Source organism: Erinaceus europaeus, chromosome 16 (assembly GCF_950295315.1).
Source record: "Erinaceus europaeus chromosome 16, mEriEur2.1, whole genome shotgun sequence".
Taxonomy (NCBI): domain Eukaryota; kingdom Metazoa; phylum Chordata; class Mammalia; order Eulipotyphla; family Erinaceidae; genus Erinaceus; species Erinaceus europaeus.
Genome location: NC_080177.1, coordinates 74,250,170 through 74,267,532, shown reverse-complemented (window position 1 = coordinate 74,267,532; position 17,363 = coordinate 74,250,170). Strand labels below are relative to the sequence as shown.

Here is a 17,363-nt window from a genome sequence, read left to right as displayed (position 1 = left end):
TAGGCAAAGAGTTCAACTTTCTAAAGATCTTAATGCAGTTCCCTTAACTTTCTTAAAGCAATCAACATTTGCCTTCTCGTTGGCCCTCTCTTTTGAATTCATTTATTCCCAATTCATCAAAATCTGTTCTTACATGTTTCATGTGTTACAGAGTGAGAGAAACAGCTAAGAGATGAGCTGACCATCTTGAGAGGACTCAAACACTACTTCAGGGATTCATACACTGGGGGGGGGGGGATAAATTCTGAAGCATGGGGGGGGATACCCGGAGCAGCTCAGAGGGACCCAGACATGAAGATACTAGGGGTTGGGAGGCTGAACTCTATTCTTCCATTAAATGCAGTAAGAGCCTTTGCATCCTGAACAGAGATTTGAGAACCTGGCAGCAAGTAGGCCCAAGGCCAAAAAATTTAAATTGGAAAGTCTGGATCATGCTGCTGAATTTAAGGAAATCCCTTCTATATGCAGCTTTGAACTTGACTTTGTTAGGATAAGAAAAGCTATTTCAGGGACTAGTAATGCAAGACGTGCTGAAGTAGAAATCCTAGATCAGTAAATTCTGGGCTCCCAACCAGACTCTTGAGACACTAGATAGGTCACCCAACATCTCTGTGCCTCAGTTTCTTCTGTGAACTTAAGCTTATTTCAACTCTGTGTATGATGATCCTAGCTTAATGCTGTGATAATAATGTATTTGGAGGAGATGGGATACATGTAAAGAGGACTTTTTTTTTTTTTTTTTGCCTCCAGTGTTATCACTGGGCCTCTGTGCTGGCACTACAAATCCACTGCTCCTGTCAGCCATTTTTCTTTCTTTCTTTCTTTCTTTCTTTCTTTCTTTCTTTCTTTCTCTCTCTCTCTCTCTTTCTTTCCCTCTCTTTCTTTCTTTCTTTCTTTCTTTCTTTCTTTCTTTCTTTCTTTCTTTTTTAATTGGGTATATAGGATGGAGAGAAATTGAGAGGGGAGAGATAGACAGAGGGACACCTGCAGACCTGCTTCAACCCCCGCCACTGCAGGTGGGGAGCCGGGGCCCGAACTGGAATCCTTGTGCTGGTCCTTGAGCTTTCTACTATGTGTGTTTAACCCAGTGCACTACCACCCACCCCTCAGAGGCTGCCTTCCGTAGCTGACTGTAAGCTATGCCATACTTATCACTATAATTCTCAAAGCACCTGCTCACTGTGGGCAAGCACTGTGCTGGGCGCTGAGCACAATTTTTTCTTTCATCACTTCTCACAACCCCCATACAAATTATTAATTCCACTTTACAGGTGATGAAATTGTAACTCCAGTGCAAGGACCCAGGTTCAAACCTCCAGTCCCCACCTGTCAGGGGAAAGCTTCATGAATGGTGACACTGGGCTGCAGGTGTCTCTCTGTCTCTCTTCCTCTCTATCTCTCCCTCCCCTGTCCATTTCTGGATATCTTTATCCAATAAGTAAAATATTTTTTAAAAAAAGAAAAGAAATTGTAACTCCAGGAAATAACAAAATCTGGCCCAGATTATACAGGGATTCATTCATTGGGAGAGCCAGACTTCATAACCAAACCTGGTTCTCTCTGTTTACAATATGATTCATGCTGGAAAAGAAAATAAATAGACTTGCTTCTTACGGACTATGCTTTATGCTCGACTAAATCAGTTTCTGCACCAGCTCAGAGCCTGGTGCTCATGAATCTCCCAGTGCATATGTGTGGACCACAAGCTTCTCAAAAATGCTACCTCTCCAGAGACTTACTTACCTACTGCTCAAGACAAAGCAGGGTGGGTGGGCCGTAAGAGGTGGATGGGACTATTTATGTGGGTAATTCAATGGGCTCTACAGTTGGTATTTTCATAAGCAACCTTCTGGATCCACAAGGAATCTGATTTGATGGTCACCGTAGTGAGAGTGAAGACATACTGCCATTTGGGTCAGGTTTGGAGACTTGACTGTGAATAGAAACAGCACATGGAAGACTGAGAAAATTCCCCTCCGATTTCAGCGCCCTCCTAACAGGACTCTGGGCGGCTGGCAGGCCCCAGGCCTTTTTCCAGAATTGACTGGGATCACCTTGGGTGGTCTCTCCCATTGCCATTATGCACGTGCAGCTTTCTCCCTATTGACACTAGGGATGTGCCCCACCTTCCCTTTGTCTCGTCCTCAATTTAAGACACATTTGTTCCCACCGGCTTTTAACTGGTTTTCAATCTATGTTCATCACTAGGGTGAGTTATCTTTTTTTTTTTCTAAATGCAACTTTCAAAGGGCTTCTTGTGCTGTCCAATTAGTATTGTTAAGCTGTTTGAAAACCAATACGATTTAGAGCAGATGAAATTGCATTCTTAGTCTCTGAGATGTTGCTAAAAATGTAGCCAGCCACAACAGGATTCCTAGAAATTAGCCTCTGTTCCCTACAAAGACTTTCTAAATGCTGCAAGCCTTTAGAAAGTCTTAATTGGTACCTGAACCAGTTCATCCTTTCTCCTTTACACCTCCCAGGTGTGACACTTTCAGAGGTGATAAAACCAATTTGCTTTTCTTTTACCAACCTCCAGATGATAAAAATCTCTGGCTGGCTGGAGGTGGCTGGTCACCTAGCTGAACCAGGTTCTCTCTCTCTCTTTCTCTCTCTCTCTCTCCCTCTTTCCCTCTCTCCCTCTCTCTCTCTCTCTCTCCCTCCCTCTCTTCCTCTTCCATCTGCACAGTCATCTCCACCTCCATTCAGTGTTAACACCCCAGGTTCATCCAGAAACACTTCCAGGTGTTAGACATCTGCTACCTGCCCAGAGAGGATAACTTATACTGGATGAATTTTACTAGTAAGATTTGAATAATAGAAATTCAATAAAGGCAACATGAAAAGGTTTTTTAATATACCTAATGGTTCTATACTAAAATTACAATGATAACTCAGGAAATGTGGTGGATTTTATTTTTATTATAGAAGAAACCAGAGGGCTAAATATATATATTTTAAAACCCCTGCTTTCTGTCATCCGAGCTGCTGTACAAGTCATCATTATTAGACGAGTCTGATCGCAAAATATCTAACTTTAGATACACATAAGGTCTCTTTGGTTCCCCTCTCCCCCTAGTTGTTTTATAGTGCTGGGAGACAGCATAATGGGTATGCAAAATATTCTCATGCTTGAAGCTCTAAAGTCCCAGGTTTTTTGTTTGTTTGCTTTTGTTCCCCACCCCTAACCCCGGTTTAATCCCCAGCGTTAGATGAGGGGTGCTCTGGTATCTCTCTCTCTTCCCCTCTCCTTCTCCCTCCCTCCTTCTCCTTCTCCCTCTCATTAAAATTAAATTTAAAAAATAAAATAAATAATAAATTGATTTAAAGCCCAATCTTTCAGTCTTTTTTCTTAAAACAGCTAATAACATCAAATGTGTGAGCATTCATTTCTTTCTAGTGCCACAGATCACCCGAGTCCGTATACACAGGCTGTGCCTGAAATCTGTGTTTTAATCATATACATCCTGGGTACATCCTGATACCAAAGCCGCCCAACAATGCTTCAATCTAACTTTGATAAGCTGGTGATGAAAATGAGTAACAGAAACACTCTGATCTTGAAGGGTGTGTGCTAGACACAGTCTTTATGGTTGTTCCATGTGGACCATGGTCAGTGGCAGTGGAAACAGACTTACTGGAAATCACAGGGAAATGGCCTGGGATTGGTTATAAACTAAATAAGAATGTGAGAAGCAGGTGGAATCCAAAGCAAAGCAATATTATGTTTTACTAAGCATTCTCAAAGCTTCTCAGGCTCCTATTATCCAGTAAAATGTTATATTTTAAGGCAATCTAATAATAGTTACAGCTCTTATTAAGCAAAAGAAATACACTTAATAGGAGTAATTTGGCGAACTTCCATTTTTTTGTTTCACTTAAGGTCATAAATAATTTTTTAAGGTCATACATAATTAAAAATTTTGTCCTTTGGGAAAAAATGAATGAAACTATAGGTGATTAATTAATTAATATTATTATTATTTACCAGAGCACTGATCAACTCTGGCTTATGGTGTACAGGGTATTAAACCAGGGACTTCAGAGCCTCAGATTTGAGAGTGTTAATTGCATAACAATTATGTTATCTTCCCCTGCCCTGTAGGTGATTATTTAAGTGAAGTAAGTAAGGATGTGGAAGATAACTATAGCATGGCTTCTCTCCTCTGTGGAATATAAATAATTGAAAAACATGAAATTGGAAGAAGAAAAAAAAGCGTCACCAAACTACCTCTAAGACTTTGTGAGAATGATAGGCATTGTCGAGTAAGGGAGGGAATGCACAGAACTTTGCTGGTAGGTGAGGTGTGGAAGGATCCCCCCTAAAATCTTATAATCTTGAAACCACTATTAAGTCACTAATAGAAAAATAAAATAAAATTATAAACAAAGTCAAGGTGGATTTCCTATCTTTGTCACATTTAAGATATCACTAAATAAAATCTTCCCAAAAGTATAGTTTCATTAGTGTTAAATAGATAGCATAAAAAACATACAACTATATATATATATGTCTTTGTATCTGAATTTTTTCAAGTCATTTCTTAGTTGTTCCCTGTGTGAAGTCTAATGTATCAGGGTAAAAATGCAGAGCAAAAACAAATAGAACAATGAATTTCTCAGGAAATTCTAAATACCCTCCAGCATCCCTGTGGAGATTAGGCGAAATCTAAAATGCTCAAGTGGGGAGTTTTGTTATTTATATGTCTGATGAGGTAGTTTCCATAGCAAGCTCCCAGTACACAAGAAGCAGGGTGAGTGGAATGTGTCTTCCCAGTGAAGAACTTTTCACTGACAGTGATAAAGGCCAAGAACCTCCTTCACACAGATGATTGAAAAACAGAACACGAAGGACATTTTTATTTTGTTTTGTTTCCTTTGTGTGGTGTGTGACTTCAGTGCAAACACCCATTTACTCAAGAATACAAAGACAGCCATCTTTGCTGGCTAAGGGATTTTCAGAAAAGGCAGTAAACATATATAGCTCTTTTCTTTTGTGGGGAAATTCCTCAAAGTTGTAGTTTAATGCCCCATTTGTGTGCTTCTGCTTCTTCTAGGGAGAGTGAGAGACTTTTCAAAAAGAACATTTCACATTGAACAAAATACAGTCTAGAAAATCTTGCAGTACTTTAAAGTCTGTAGCTTATCTGTTTTCACTTTTAAAAATTAAAAAAGGGGGAGGCAAGGAGATAGTACTGGGAATTCTTTTTTAAATTTTATTTATTTATTTATTTATTTATTTATTCATTCATTCATTTATTCCCTTTTGTTGCCCTTGTTGTTGTTGTTGGATAGGACAGAGAGAAATGGAGAGAGGAGGGGAAGACAGAGAGGGGGAGAGAAAGACAGACACCTGCAGACCTGCTTCACCGTTTGTGAAGCGACTACCCTGCAGGTGGGGAGCGGGGGCTCGAACCTGAGTCCTTATGCCGGTCCATGTGCTTTGCGCCACCTGCGCTTAACCTGCTGCGCTACCGCCGGACTCCTCAAATGCTGGGAAGTCTAACACAGAACTCACATGCCCAAGGACCCAAGTTCACTCCATAGTACTACCATAAACTGGAGCAGAGCATTGCTCTGGCTTCTCTCTCTCTCTCTCTCACACACACACACATACACACACACACACACACACACACACACACACATACACACACACACACACAAATGAATGAATCTGTAAATTGTAACATATATATTGTGTTAGTTGTTTTTTTCTCTTCCATTTGATGAAATCAGACTAAATTGGTAATGCTAAACTATCACAGATTATATTTGACCTTTTTAATCATTCTTTTCTAATCCTTTCTGTTCTGGTAAACTCGCCACTTTAAGTCCTCATGAATTTTCTCACAATTCCTTCAACTCTAGGTTTATCACTCTGTCTGCCTTCAAGTCTTTCCACAAGCCTGTTTCTTCTAAGTAGTCTACTGCAATGCAGGATTCAGTAACAAGTGTGAATACACATTGCAAACATCCTCAAACACATCAAATAGAAGTATTACTTAGTACTATTGTTAACAGTGTCACTAGTAGGAACATGGACTATTTAATTATTTTATGTAATTTTTTTTCACCACTCCCATCACCAAAGGTCTGTGTCCCCACCCTCGCCCCCACAGAAACTATAATTCTCCGACAGTCTTGAAAATAGGTTGATTTTTTTTCACATTTGTATATTCAATTCTCTATATTCCACATAGGAGTGAAACCATTTTGTAATTTTATCCAGATGACTGGATTAAAAAAAAAAACAACTATGGGATATGTACTCAACAGAGTATTATAGAGCAATAAAAAAGGATGCTAGTGTGTCCTTTGGGATAAAGTGGATGGAATTGGAGGAAATTATACCCAGTGAAGCAAGTAAGGAGATGAAGGACAACTACAGAATGAACTATTTAATTCTTTTAAAAGTATTTTTAATTTATTTTTTATGAGTGAGAAAGAAACAAGATGAGAGTAAGACCAGAGCACTACTCAACTCTGGCTTATGGTGGTGCTGGGGATTGAACCTGGGACCTCAGAGCCACAGGCTTGAAAGTCTTTTTCCATAACCATTATGCTATCTCCCTATTCCATTAAAAATCGAAAAAATGTTTTTATTATCTTTACTTATTGTATAGAGACAGCCAGAAATCAAGAGGAAAGCAGGAGATCGAGAGGGAGAGAGACAGAGAGACACCTGCAGCCCTGCTTCACCAGTCGCAAAGCTTCCCCCCCTCACAGGTGGGGACGGGGAGTGCAAACCCGGGTCCTTGAGCACTGTAACATGTGCACTCAACCAGGTGTGCCACCATCGAGCCCCTCCCTCTTTAATTTTTTCATCTTCTAAGAAACCATGGACCTTGTCTTCACCAAATATTAAGAAGTCCTTCTCCAGATGAATAACTAGTTCTGTTTTTAAATTTCTGTCAAATAAGTTAGAAATGAGATCTTACTTTCATAATGCAAAAATGTTAGTTTTTAAAATGCCAAAGTTAATGTCAGAATGAAGTGAAAATGCATATAGAGCCCAGCTCCCACTGCACTGGCAAAAGCTGCAGTGTTGGCCCATACACACACCCCAAACATTTGTCTTGAAAAGTGGAGCCCCAGAGATAAAAAAAAAAAGTTATACATGAAACCAGAGATCTCATGATATGATATAATGCTTGGGTAATTTAAGAAAAAAAGAATAACTGGTTTGAAAAGAAGAGCTGCCAATTTGTAATAGCCAAAACCTGGAAGCAACCCAGGTGTCCAACAACAGATGAGTGGCTGAGCAAGTTGTGGTCTTATATAGTAAAAAATGGTGACTTCACCGTTTTCAGTCAATCTTGGATGGACCTTGAAAAATTCATGTTAAGTGAAATAAGTCAGAAACTGAAGGATCAATATGATATGTTCTTGCTCTCTGGCAGAAGCTGAAAAACAAGATCAGAAGAGCAAACACAAGTAGAACCAGAACTGGATTTGGCATATTGCACCAAAGTAAAAGACTCGGGGGTGGGTGGGTGGGTGGGGAGAATACAGGTCCAAGAAGGATGACAGGACCTAGTGGGGGTTGTATTGTTACATGGAAAACTGAAAAATGTTATGCATGTACAAACTATTGTATTAACTGTTGAATGTAAAACATTAGTTCCCCAATAAAGAAATTTTAAAAAAGCTGAGCAATTAAAAAAAGAAGTGATGCTTGTAGTTATAAAGAAGAATTATAAGAAGGCCTGTATGAGAAATAGAAGTCAACTCTGCCAGTGACATTATGTGACATCAAGTGTGACTTAGGATCTGGACTTTCATTGTATGAGAAACAATAAGGATCCTGTGTTATATAGATTATATACAAATCAAGCAAATGAGGTGGTCCGGTAGGTGGCACAGTGGATAGGGCATCCGACTCTCAAGCATGAGGTCCTAAGTTCAGTTCCCAGCAGCACATGTACCAGAGTGATGTCTGGTTCTTTCTCTCTCTCCTCCTATCTTTCTCATTAATAAATAAATAAAATCTTTTAAAAATAAGCAAATGAGTATAAATTGGTACCTCAAAAAATATTAGAAATAAATAAGGTAACCTCTGGATTAAAAAAAAAATTCCCTTCCTCAAGGTTGTTATTATTAATCAGGCAACTTCTACTCCATGCCAGGACAGCAACCATTACATCATCATAAAGCCTAGGAAGGATGAGACATGTTTAATATAATAACAAACTAGTTTCGGGAATCCGGCGGTAGTGCAGCTGGTTAAGTGCACATGCTACAAAGCGCAAGGACTGGGGTAAGGATCCCAGTTAGAGCCCCCAGCTCCGACCTACAGGGGAGTCGCTTCACAAGCGGTGAAGCAGGTCTGCAGGTGTCTTTCTCTCCCCCTCTCTGTCTTCCCTTCCTCTCTCCATTTCTCTCTGTCCTATCCAACATCAAAGACAACTAAGAATAACTACAACCATAATAACTACAACAATAACAAAAAAACAAGGGCAACAAAAGGGAAAATAAATATAAAAAATTTTAAAAAGATACATTTAAAAAATAATAAACTGGGAGTCGGGCGATAGTACAGTGGGTTAAGCGCAGGTGGCGCAAAGCACAAGGACCAGTATAAGGATCCCGGTTCAAGCCCCTGGCTCCCCACCTGCAGGGGAGTTGCTTAACAAGTGGTGAAGCAGGTCTATAGGTGTCTATCTTTCTCTCCCCCTCTCTGTCTTCCCCTCCTCTCTCCATTTCTCTCTGTCCTATCCAACAATGATGACATCAGTAACAACAACAATAATAACTACAACAATAAAAACAGGTGCAACAAAGGGGAATAAATAAATATTAAAAAAACAAAATAATAAACTACTTTCAAAAATTACAAAGTCATCTGATGACTTTATAGAATAAGAACTATAGATTTTAATTAATTACACCTACTTTTAAATTCATTGAACCATTTTAGGAGAAAAAAATAAAACTTTTCTAGTAATTAAGAACAACAACAAAAAGGTCCATGTAAAGTTAATGTGGGATCTTTCTAGACTTGCCATTTGACAATAAACAATAGAACCTAAAGTGCATCTCAAATGCGTACTAAATTCTATCTGGTAGTAATGGTTGTTCCTTTTCTTGAGCAGATATATAGATATAGATATTCATCATTACAGCTACGAAAGAATCACAGCCAGGTCCGGACCACCACCAAGCAATTGACTATTAGTCCTTAAAAAGGAAATATTTACTTATTCATGGCAACTAGTTTTCAGAAGGGAAACCAAAGAGGTCTGACTTTAAATGCTGTTTTTCTCCCCATCCGAAGACTGAATAAGATCATTCACTTCTTGGAAGTGTCAAAAAGGCCAATTTTATTTTTCTTTTGCTATTTTAACCAGAATGCTGATTAAAGAAGAAGAAAAAGAAGAAGAAGAATGGAGGAGCAGTTGCTATGAGGCAAAGAAAAATGTTCTGGCCGTTGAGGGCCCTCCATCTATCAAGGGGAATTTGCAATGTTGCCTCTCTTCAATACTGTATAGATTTGCAGGGTTTTGTGAGACACTTAACCAAAATGGAAGGATTTAAAACTGGAATGCAAGATATAGATGCAATCTTTTTTTTTTTTAATCAAGATACTTTAGGGTTATTTCAGAAATGTCTAGTCTTAAATTCTTAAGCACAAAGCAGTGGTGCTATCTTAGATAATACTTTTGAAAGGATGATCAGTGCAGACTGCTTAAATATATTCACTATAGAATAGATGCCTCGAGATTAACCCTCTCACTGAGACTGAGATGTGCTACGTAACATTTGAGGGAAACACAAATTATTTAGTGATAGTACTCTCAAACTAGATTGAGTTGCAAAATTAATTTGCGTGTTCAGAACATCAAATGATATTTGAAAATATGCAAAAAAGCCCTGTTATCTGCTTACTCAAGAGTCTAAAAAACTTATGGATTTGGGGTAATTCATAAAGATATTCCCATTATGTCTAAACATAATATTAAAAAACATAGTATCTTAAGAACTTTTTTTGTTGACCCAATATCAAAATAATTTTCTCCTCACAGTCCTTTGGGTTTATCCAATATGAAGAAGCACCTTCCTTGAATAAGTTTGGCTCTCTGCCTTCTTTTCTCAGTTCTTCAGAAGGCATGGTTTAAATGGAAGAATATCCTGGAGTCCTCAGCTCTTGTTGATAATTTAGATTAAGCCTAGAGCAAGAGCTGGGAGGAAGATGACATGGGTGCTGAGGTGCCTATAGAGGAAAGGAGACTCCACCAGGAATAGGGTAATGCAGTGCTCCCTTGAACCAGAAGACTGAGTTTCTCTGGAATATTTCAAACTGTCCAGGGCACAGGAACACTGTTTCCAGACAAGGGAGTGTGAAGCCACAAGTAAAATTTGGAACTAACCCCAGAACTAGGGTCTGGGGTTCCCAGAGCCTTCAAGAGTTAGATGGGGAGATGTATCTCCTCTTTGGGAACCAAATACTAAGAGTAAAAGCAAATATTTGATGCTGAAGAGCTCTTAAGAACTGAAGAGTGCCATTTGCTTATTTCTACATGTTAGTCCTGGCTTAGGATGTTAAATAGATTAAAAGGCTAAGAGAGGTCAGTCACAGCAGTAAAGTCTCTTGCTTTTCCTGAGTCGGTTCTCTTTCCAAAATTGATATCAAACCCCCCACTCAGCTCTTGGGAAAAGTGCATGGGAAACTTCTTTTTTTAAAAAAAAATAAGCATATCTTTTCCTAGCACATTCTGGAGAATCCTAGAGAATAAGAGTTCCACATGAGATGGAGGAAGACAGCTGAACTCCACTGATTAATACAAAGAAGCTGAACTCCACTGATTAATACAAAGAAGATGGTTTTAGGTAAATCCCAGAGACATGGAACCATGAAGCTGGCAGGGTCTTTAGAATGTATCACATCTGTTCTCTTCTGTTTCAGATAAGGAAAAGATACAAGAAGCTCTAAATGATGAAGATATTTGAGCTACTTAGAAGCTGAGCTAGGATACCAACTAAAGCCCAGGCTGAGTTCTACCTGACATGGTCTCAGGATTCAGAGATGGGACCCCACTGTCCTAAAGTTTCTCCTTGCAGTCTGTGTCCTCCTTCCTTCCATCTCTCTGAGAAAATGGGCTGGCAAGAGGTCTCCAGAGATTAGATTCTAGCTGGAGAGAACTCCAGCAGGCTCTGGACTAGTCTGTGTCTGGCTCACTTTCTCCAATGCTGACGCCTCAGTACTAGGGCGCCATGGGAGTCATTAACATACCTTTCTCTGGCCCAGCTCAGAAAAGACAGCCAAATTATTTCAATTGTTTTTTAAATCTTAGTCTAGAAGACATAACTGATAAATCTATTGCCCAGGCAGCAGAGAGACAGCCAGCAGAGTCGATCGTGCCCCCAATCCCATTGAACCCTATTGAAAACCATGACAACACTGGACAAGCTCCGATTTATCCCGGCGCTTTAAGGCGTATTGTAAGTAGGCGTCAATCACGCATTATTTCGGACTGAACAAATGCAAAATCTTGACTGGAACAAATGCTTCCAACAGGTCCGGGGCGTCGAGCTCCATTTCCCCTTTGTCCCCAGCCTAGCAGTTGGCCTGTATTGGGGTTGCCTCCGCCCGACCACCCAGGGTGCCACACAGCTCCAAGTGGCCTCCGGCACGCTTGACCGCGAGGCTGCTGGGGAGGGGGCGCTAGGCTGGAGGGGTTGCTGCCCCTCCCTCCAGGACATGTCCCAGTTCACCTGTGTACACCACACCCCCTCACCAAAACTCAGCTATGGAAAATAAAACAACCACACCAGCTATTTTCTTTTCAAACCGTATACATCTGTCTTTTACCAAATACCCAAACCGCTGGCAAGGGGTTGGAGAGGCCTCTGAGAATGGCATTGCCATCAAGGTCAAACCATAGGCCAACAGCATGTACCTAAGCCAACGCAATCCTGCACCTCTTACATGGGTTATTTGCTCGGTGGGTCTGTGGGATCTAGGAGCTCCTGAGGGTGGCTTGTGGGGGTGGAAGGTCAAGGGAAAGAGGACAGTATTTCTTGTCCGCCTGGCGGTTCCAGTCCAATTTCTCACCATCTCTGCATTCCAGTCCTGGACCAGATCCAATAGCCAGGGAGGGCAGCCCATGCAGCACAGGTCAAAGGCCTGTCCGTGGGCAGGGACCTCAAGCCTCCCTTGCAATGAACCAGTCCTTTTTGGCTACTGAGTCTGGGCACAAGGCAGCACGCTGGGTGTCTAGGGACTCCCGCACCCCCAACAAGACTGAAAAAGCCTCCCCGAGAAATGTGCCGTGCGGGTGGGAGCTGCAGCAGACCTGGGTTCAACTCCAGAAGAAAAGGGCTACTGGATGGACCAAGGAAGCTGGCCCTTGGGACCCGAAGAACTTAGCTAGGGAGGAAACTGGTTGCCGGGTAGAGCTGGGGTTCCCTGGATGTTATCAGGGAAATTTCCATGCGGCTCTGAAGTTCGGGGTGAGGGTGTGGTGTTTAGGGTGTGGAAAAGTTCCTAATGACCTTCGTTTCCCTCGCCAGATGCCAGCCCCTGTGCCTGGAACTTCTCCTTAGCGGGGCGGTCCCCAAAAGAGAAAGAGGGTGGCGCTGGAGTTTAACACCACCTTGTAAATCACTTTGGGGATAATTGCGGGAAACGGACACTACAGCAAACAAGCTCGAGGGATAAAGCAAACAGGGAATAAATTCCTGGATGCTCATAAACCCACCCATGCAGCTCCCAGCCTTCCCGGGGCCCAGGCCCCGTGCCCGTCAGGAGGAGGAGGAAGCTGGGACTGGGACGAGTTGGTGGCGGCCACCGCTCGCCACCCAAGATGTTATTCATTGATAACAATCCCCATTATCTGCCCCCACTTTGGGCTAATCAGACAGAATCGCTAATGCCGAGGGCTGCTTCCTGCCGCCCCTAGGAGGTAATGGGGAGCCTAGGGGCGGAGGATGGGGCGGGGCGGTGGGCGGAGGTGGCACCTTCCGGGGCTCTCGGGGGTCTTTGGTCCAGCACTCATCCAGGTACTTAACACCCTGGAGACCCCGGTCTCGGCTTTCAAATACTCGCGGGTGACAAGAGCTGTTTATATAAACAGCGGTTCCCGTGGTAAGTGCGCTAACATCCCGGCAGCCCGCGCATGGCTTGCGCCTCTCACGCCCACCAGTAAGGAGCCGCGTCCCGGATCACCCCGAGGTCCCCGGTCCACCCCTCCCCGGCCATGGCCACCTCTGGCCGCCTCAGCTTCACGGTGCGCAGCCTCTTGGATTTACCCGAGCAGGACGCGCAGCACCTGCGGGAGCGGGAGCCGGAGCTGCGCGTCCCTGGGCCCTGCGCCCCCTGGCTGGAAGCGGAGCGCGGCCACTACCCCTGTGAGTAAACCGAGGGCCGCGGCGGGGCGGGGCCGCAGACCCGCTCAAACTCCAGGGCAGGGTCTGAGTCCCGCCGTCTCGAGGAACCTGGGTTGGGGGTGGAGGGGGCAAATGCTGGGAAACCCCCCTCCCCGGTAGGCACATCCTGGGAGCAGACCCTCTGGAGTCTGGCACTCATGACCTGGACCGGGGGTGGTTTCTATGGGTCAGCAAATTCAAATACTTAAGCAAGACCCTCAAATGCCTGGAAATGCGGCCACGTGCTCTAGGCTGTGATCCCGGGATGGGCAGGGCTGGAGAGTAACCCCACAGGCGGGTAGGGCCGTGACCCGAGCGGTGAGCCGGCCCGCAGCAAATCCGGCCGCTCAGCGAGCAGCGCCGACGTGTTTTAAGAGGACTCTCGGGTGGGTCTGTGTTTTGTTTTGTTTTGTTTTCGGAGGTGGGGGAGCGGGGTCTCAGGTTGCGCTTTAGCTGAAGCCTTTGGATTCGGCGAGGTCGGTGTCCAGATGTGGGCCAAGAGAGGAGCCGGTCTTGCGTCCAAAGAAAGCGTGGGCGCCCTCCAGCCGGGGGCGCAGCGCCCGGGGTGCGGGGGAGGGCGCGCGGAGAGCCGGCGTCTCACCCGCCCGTGTCTCCTTCGCGACCTCCAGCTTCCGACGAGAGCAGCCCCGAGCCCAGTCCGCCCGGCTCGTCGCAGCGGCAGAATCTCGACTCGGACGCCGAGAAGAGGAAGAAGCGGCGGGTGCTGTTTTCCAAGGCGCAGACGCTGGAGCTGGAGCGGCGCTTCCGGCAGCAGCGCTACCTGTCGGCGCCGGAGCGGGAACAGCTGGCGCGCCTGCTGCGCCTCACGCCCACGCAGGTGAAGATCTGGTTCCAGAACCACCGCTACAAGCTGAAGCGGGCGCGCGCGCCGGGGGCCGCCGAGACCCCCGACCTGCAGGCCGCCGCCGAGACGCGCGCCGCGCCCGGCCTGCTGCCCCGGGTGGTGGTGCCGGTGCCGGTGCTGGTGCGCGGCCGCGGCGAGGTGGGCGCGGCTCTTGCGCCCGAACCCAGCAGTGCGCCCGCCGCCAGGGCCTGCCCTCTCCCGGGCTTCTCCGCCTTCGCGCCCTGCTCCGCGCTCGGGCTCTTCCCCACCTACCAGCACTTAGCGCCCCCCGCCCTGGTCTCCTGGAACTGGTGAGGCCGCCGGGGCTACCCCGGACTTTGGGGTGCGCTCTGCCCCGGGACACGGGGACCTGCCCGCCGGCCCCGCCTTCCACGCCCCGGGGTCCCTGCTGCGCCCTCCACGGCCCCCCTCCCAGCCCCCAACCCCGCACAGGGAATTTGCGCCAAGAGCCTCCCTCTTCCTTTTTCCTAGTTGGCCTGCCCCGCAGAGGTAGATTTTATTGCTTGAACCTTATTTGTATATATATATATATTTTAAATAGCTATTTGTATGGGGAAGCGACTTATTTTACAAAAGAAATGGAGTATTTTGCCTCTTTGAGGTGCGAGAATAAAATGTGGAGGGGTTTGCGTCGTCTGCGTGCCGGCCCATGCAAAGTTGAGAAGCTGTGCCTTCCAGTGCCAGTGCAGGCCTCCATGGCTAAGTTCAGGTCCACCCCGGGTTGAAATCGCAGTCCCCACTGGGTTTGAGGAGGATACTTAGCAGGGGTGGAGGAAACGTGGAGAGGAAGCAGAGGCAACTCTGGGGTCCTCGTCTGCAGGAGGTGCCTGCGCCCCCAAATGACTTGAAGGACTGTCTCTCTGGGCTACAACAACCAAAAGTCGACCCAGTGGGTCACCATGGGGTACAGTGGGTTTCTCTTAGGGACTCGCTGGAGATTGACCAGTGGAGCCGAGAGCCCTGCATTCGGAGGAGCCCAGACCTGGCTGTAAAATGTGTTCCTGGAGTGTCAAAATTTCTCTAAACTTCAGGAACCAGAAGAACACCCTGAGAACTTCAGCCTGCCTGACCTTTAGCTGCAGTTTTGATAACCTGCTGCTTCTTGGCGCCACACCTGGCTAGGGGTGGGATGAGGTGGGGTGGGAGGAAATAGCTCAGTGACAAAACCAGAGTATTGTGATCCATCAGGACTTTCAACTGAGGAAGAAGAGCTTTGAGAGTCATCTGTATGAGAGCTGACCCGTTGGCTGGTCCCACTCCACCCTGGGTCCCAGTTGTGCACTAGACTCAACCTCTGGTCTCCCTTCCTCTGGAGTTTGTAATGGCTCTTGACTAGATGTCCAGAGCTGCAGGGCCTCCTACCTAAGTAGTCAGTCCCATTCTCTCCCCCCCCTATCTCTCTCAACATCTCTTGCTCTCAAGTTTCTATTGCTCTCCCTGATGGCCACTGCAGGGAGCTGTGATTGAGGAAACTACTTTGGGATATCAGCTCCAGGGAAGGAAGGAAGGGTCTCTTGAGGTCGGTGAGGAAGAGGAAAAGGCAGGCAAAGATGGTGTATTCGTTTAACTGAGATTTGGGGGTAGGGAGAGAGGAGGATGGAGGGGAAGGGAGTGGGGTGTTTGGGTCTCAGCTGCTGGCCACCTTGCCTTCCATATGGATGTGGTTATCTTAGAAGAATCTCTATCCTTAAACCTCTCTTTGTCTTGGGAACTGAAAAGGACATTGTCAGGCCTGAAAAGGACCTAGACAAAATCCGCACTGTTTCGATTCAGGACTCTGTTTAACTAGTGCCTGGTGACAATGTAGTGGGTGTTAGGGAGGACAATAGTATCTTTTTAAACCTTGTGGCCTCCAGGAAGACAAAGGGCTTGAATTTTATGGGCTTACAACTTCAATTAGAGCAGTGCCAGTGTGCATGGGAGATTATCAGATTTGTATCATAAAACCTCTTTCCAATAAATGATTGCTGGGGAGGGGGCCAGGACATTGTACGCTATATATTGGAAACTGCCTGGGAGCTCTAGCAGAACAGATGGGACAGAAAAGGAGAAATGGACTTCTAAGGAAAGCCCAGGTTTGGAATGCCCATCTTTCTGATCAGCTTGCTGGGTGCTTGACTTGACCATGCTCACCCTGCAGAAGGGGCTGTCTTTTCTCCAAGGATGAAAAATAAAGATTCAGGACTCATAGCCTGTTTTTCTGCTATGGGTGATGGCAAATATATCTGAATCTATTTGAGCATGGGGGAGGGAAGTGCAGAGGACATCATTACAGGTTCCCTTTCTTCACTCTTCTTTTCATCAGAACTACAGGAAAACTAGGTCTTTGTGCAAAGGATTTGGACAATGGACTCTTCAACCATGATTGAAAGTATCCAGAGTGCTAACCAATATGAAAAACTATTTTTAAATGTTTTTAAATAATGAATAAGTGTTGATTTATTATTGGATAGAGACAGAGAACTTGAGAGGAGGTGCAGATAGAGAGCCAAACAGACACCTGCAGCCCTGCTTCATCACTTGTGAAGCTTTCCCCCTGCAGGTGGGGGGACCAGGGGCTTGAACCTGGGTCCTTGTGCACTGTAATGTGTGCATTTAACCAGGTGTGCCACCTGCTGGCCCTTTGAAAAACTGTTTACTTGGGGCCAGGTGGTGGCTCATCTGGTTGAGTGCACACGTTACAATGTGCAAGGACCAGGGTTCAAGCCCCCAGCCCCCACCTGCAGGGGGAAAGCTTTGCAAGTGGTGAGGCAGGTCTGCAGGTGTCTCTCTATCTCTGTCCCTCTCTATCTCCCCCTACCTTCTCAATTTCTGGCTGCCTCTATCTAATAAATAAAGATAATTAAAAAAAAAAAGAAAAACTGTTTACTTGCTTTCAAGTGGATATATAACAGGATGCTCACTCAGGAGCCAGCTAGTGTGTGGGCAGAATGAAGGCAGAAGCTCCCCTTGGAAGGCATCAATTATCCTTTTTTTTTTTTTCTTTCAGCTTCTTTCTTTAGAGCAGAAAAGTTATGAGGGAGAGTTGAAAATGTATTGCCTCACTGCAGACCCATTTTAGAGACTTGGTCTGCTATTTTTTTTTTCTGTTCATGTCTGTCATAGCTTTTGTCATATAAAAGATCAGCTA

At 45.0% G+C, this 17,363-nt stretch overlaps 1 protein-coding gene across 1 annotated transcript; it reads left to right on the top strand.

The window, feature by feature from the left end:
* Window positions 1-13,199: 13,199 nt before the first annotated feature.
* Window positions 13,200-14,527, top strand: NKX2-8 (NK2 homeobox 8). The gene is made up of 2 exons (XM_007530258.2): window positions 13,200-13,350; window positions 13,998-14,527. The coding sequence occupies exons 1-2, from the start codon at window positions 13,200-13,202 to the stop codon at window positions 14,525-14,527; spliced, it is 681 nt and encodes a 226-aa protein (XP_007530320.2).
* Window positions 14,528-17,363: the final 2,836 nt, after the last annotated feature.

Bases quoted from the DNA above. Each gene is read 5' to 3' on its own strand.
- NKX2-8 (XM_007530258.2), top strand. From the start codon at position 13,200: ATGGCCACCTCTGGCCGCCTCAGCTTCACGGTGCGCAGCCTCTTGGAT. The intron at 13,351-13,997 runs GTGAGTAAACCG...CGCGACCTCCAG, and splicing joins GGAGCGCGGCCACTACCCCT to CTTCCGACGAGAGCAGCCCC.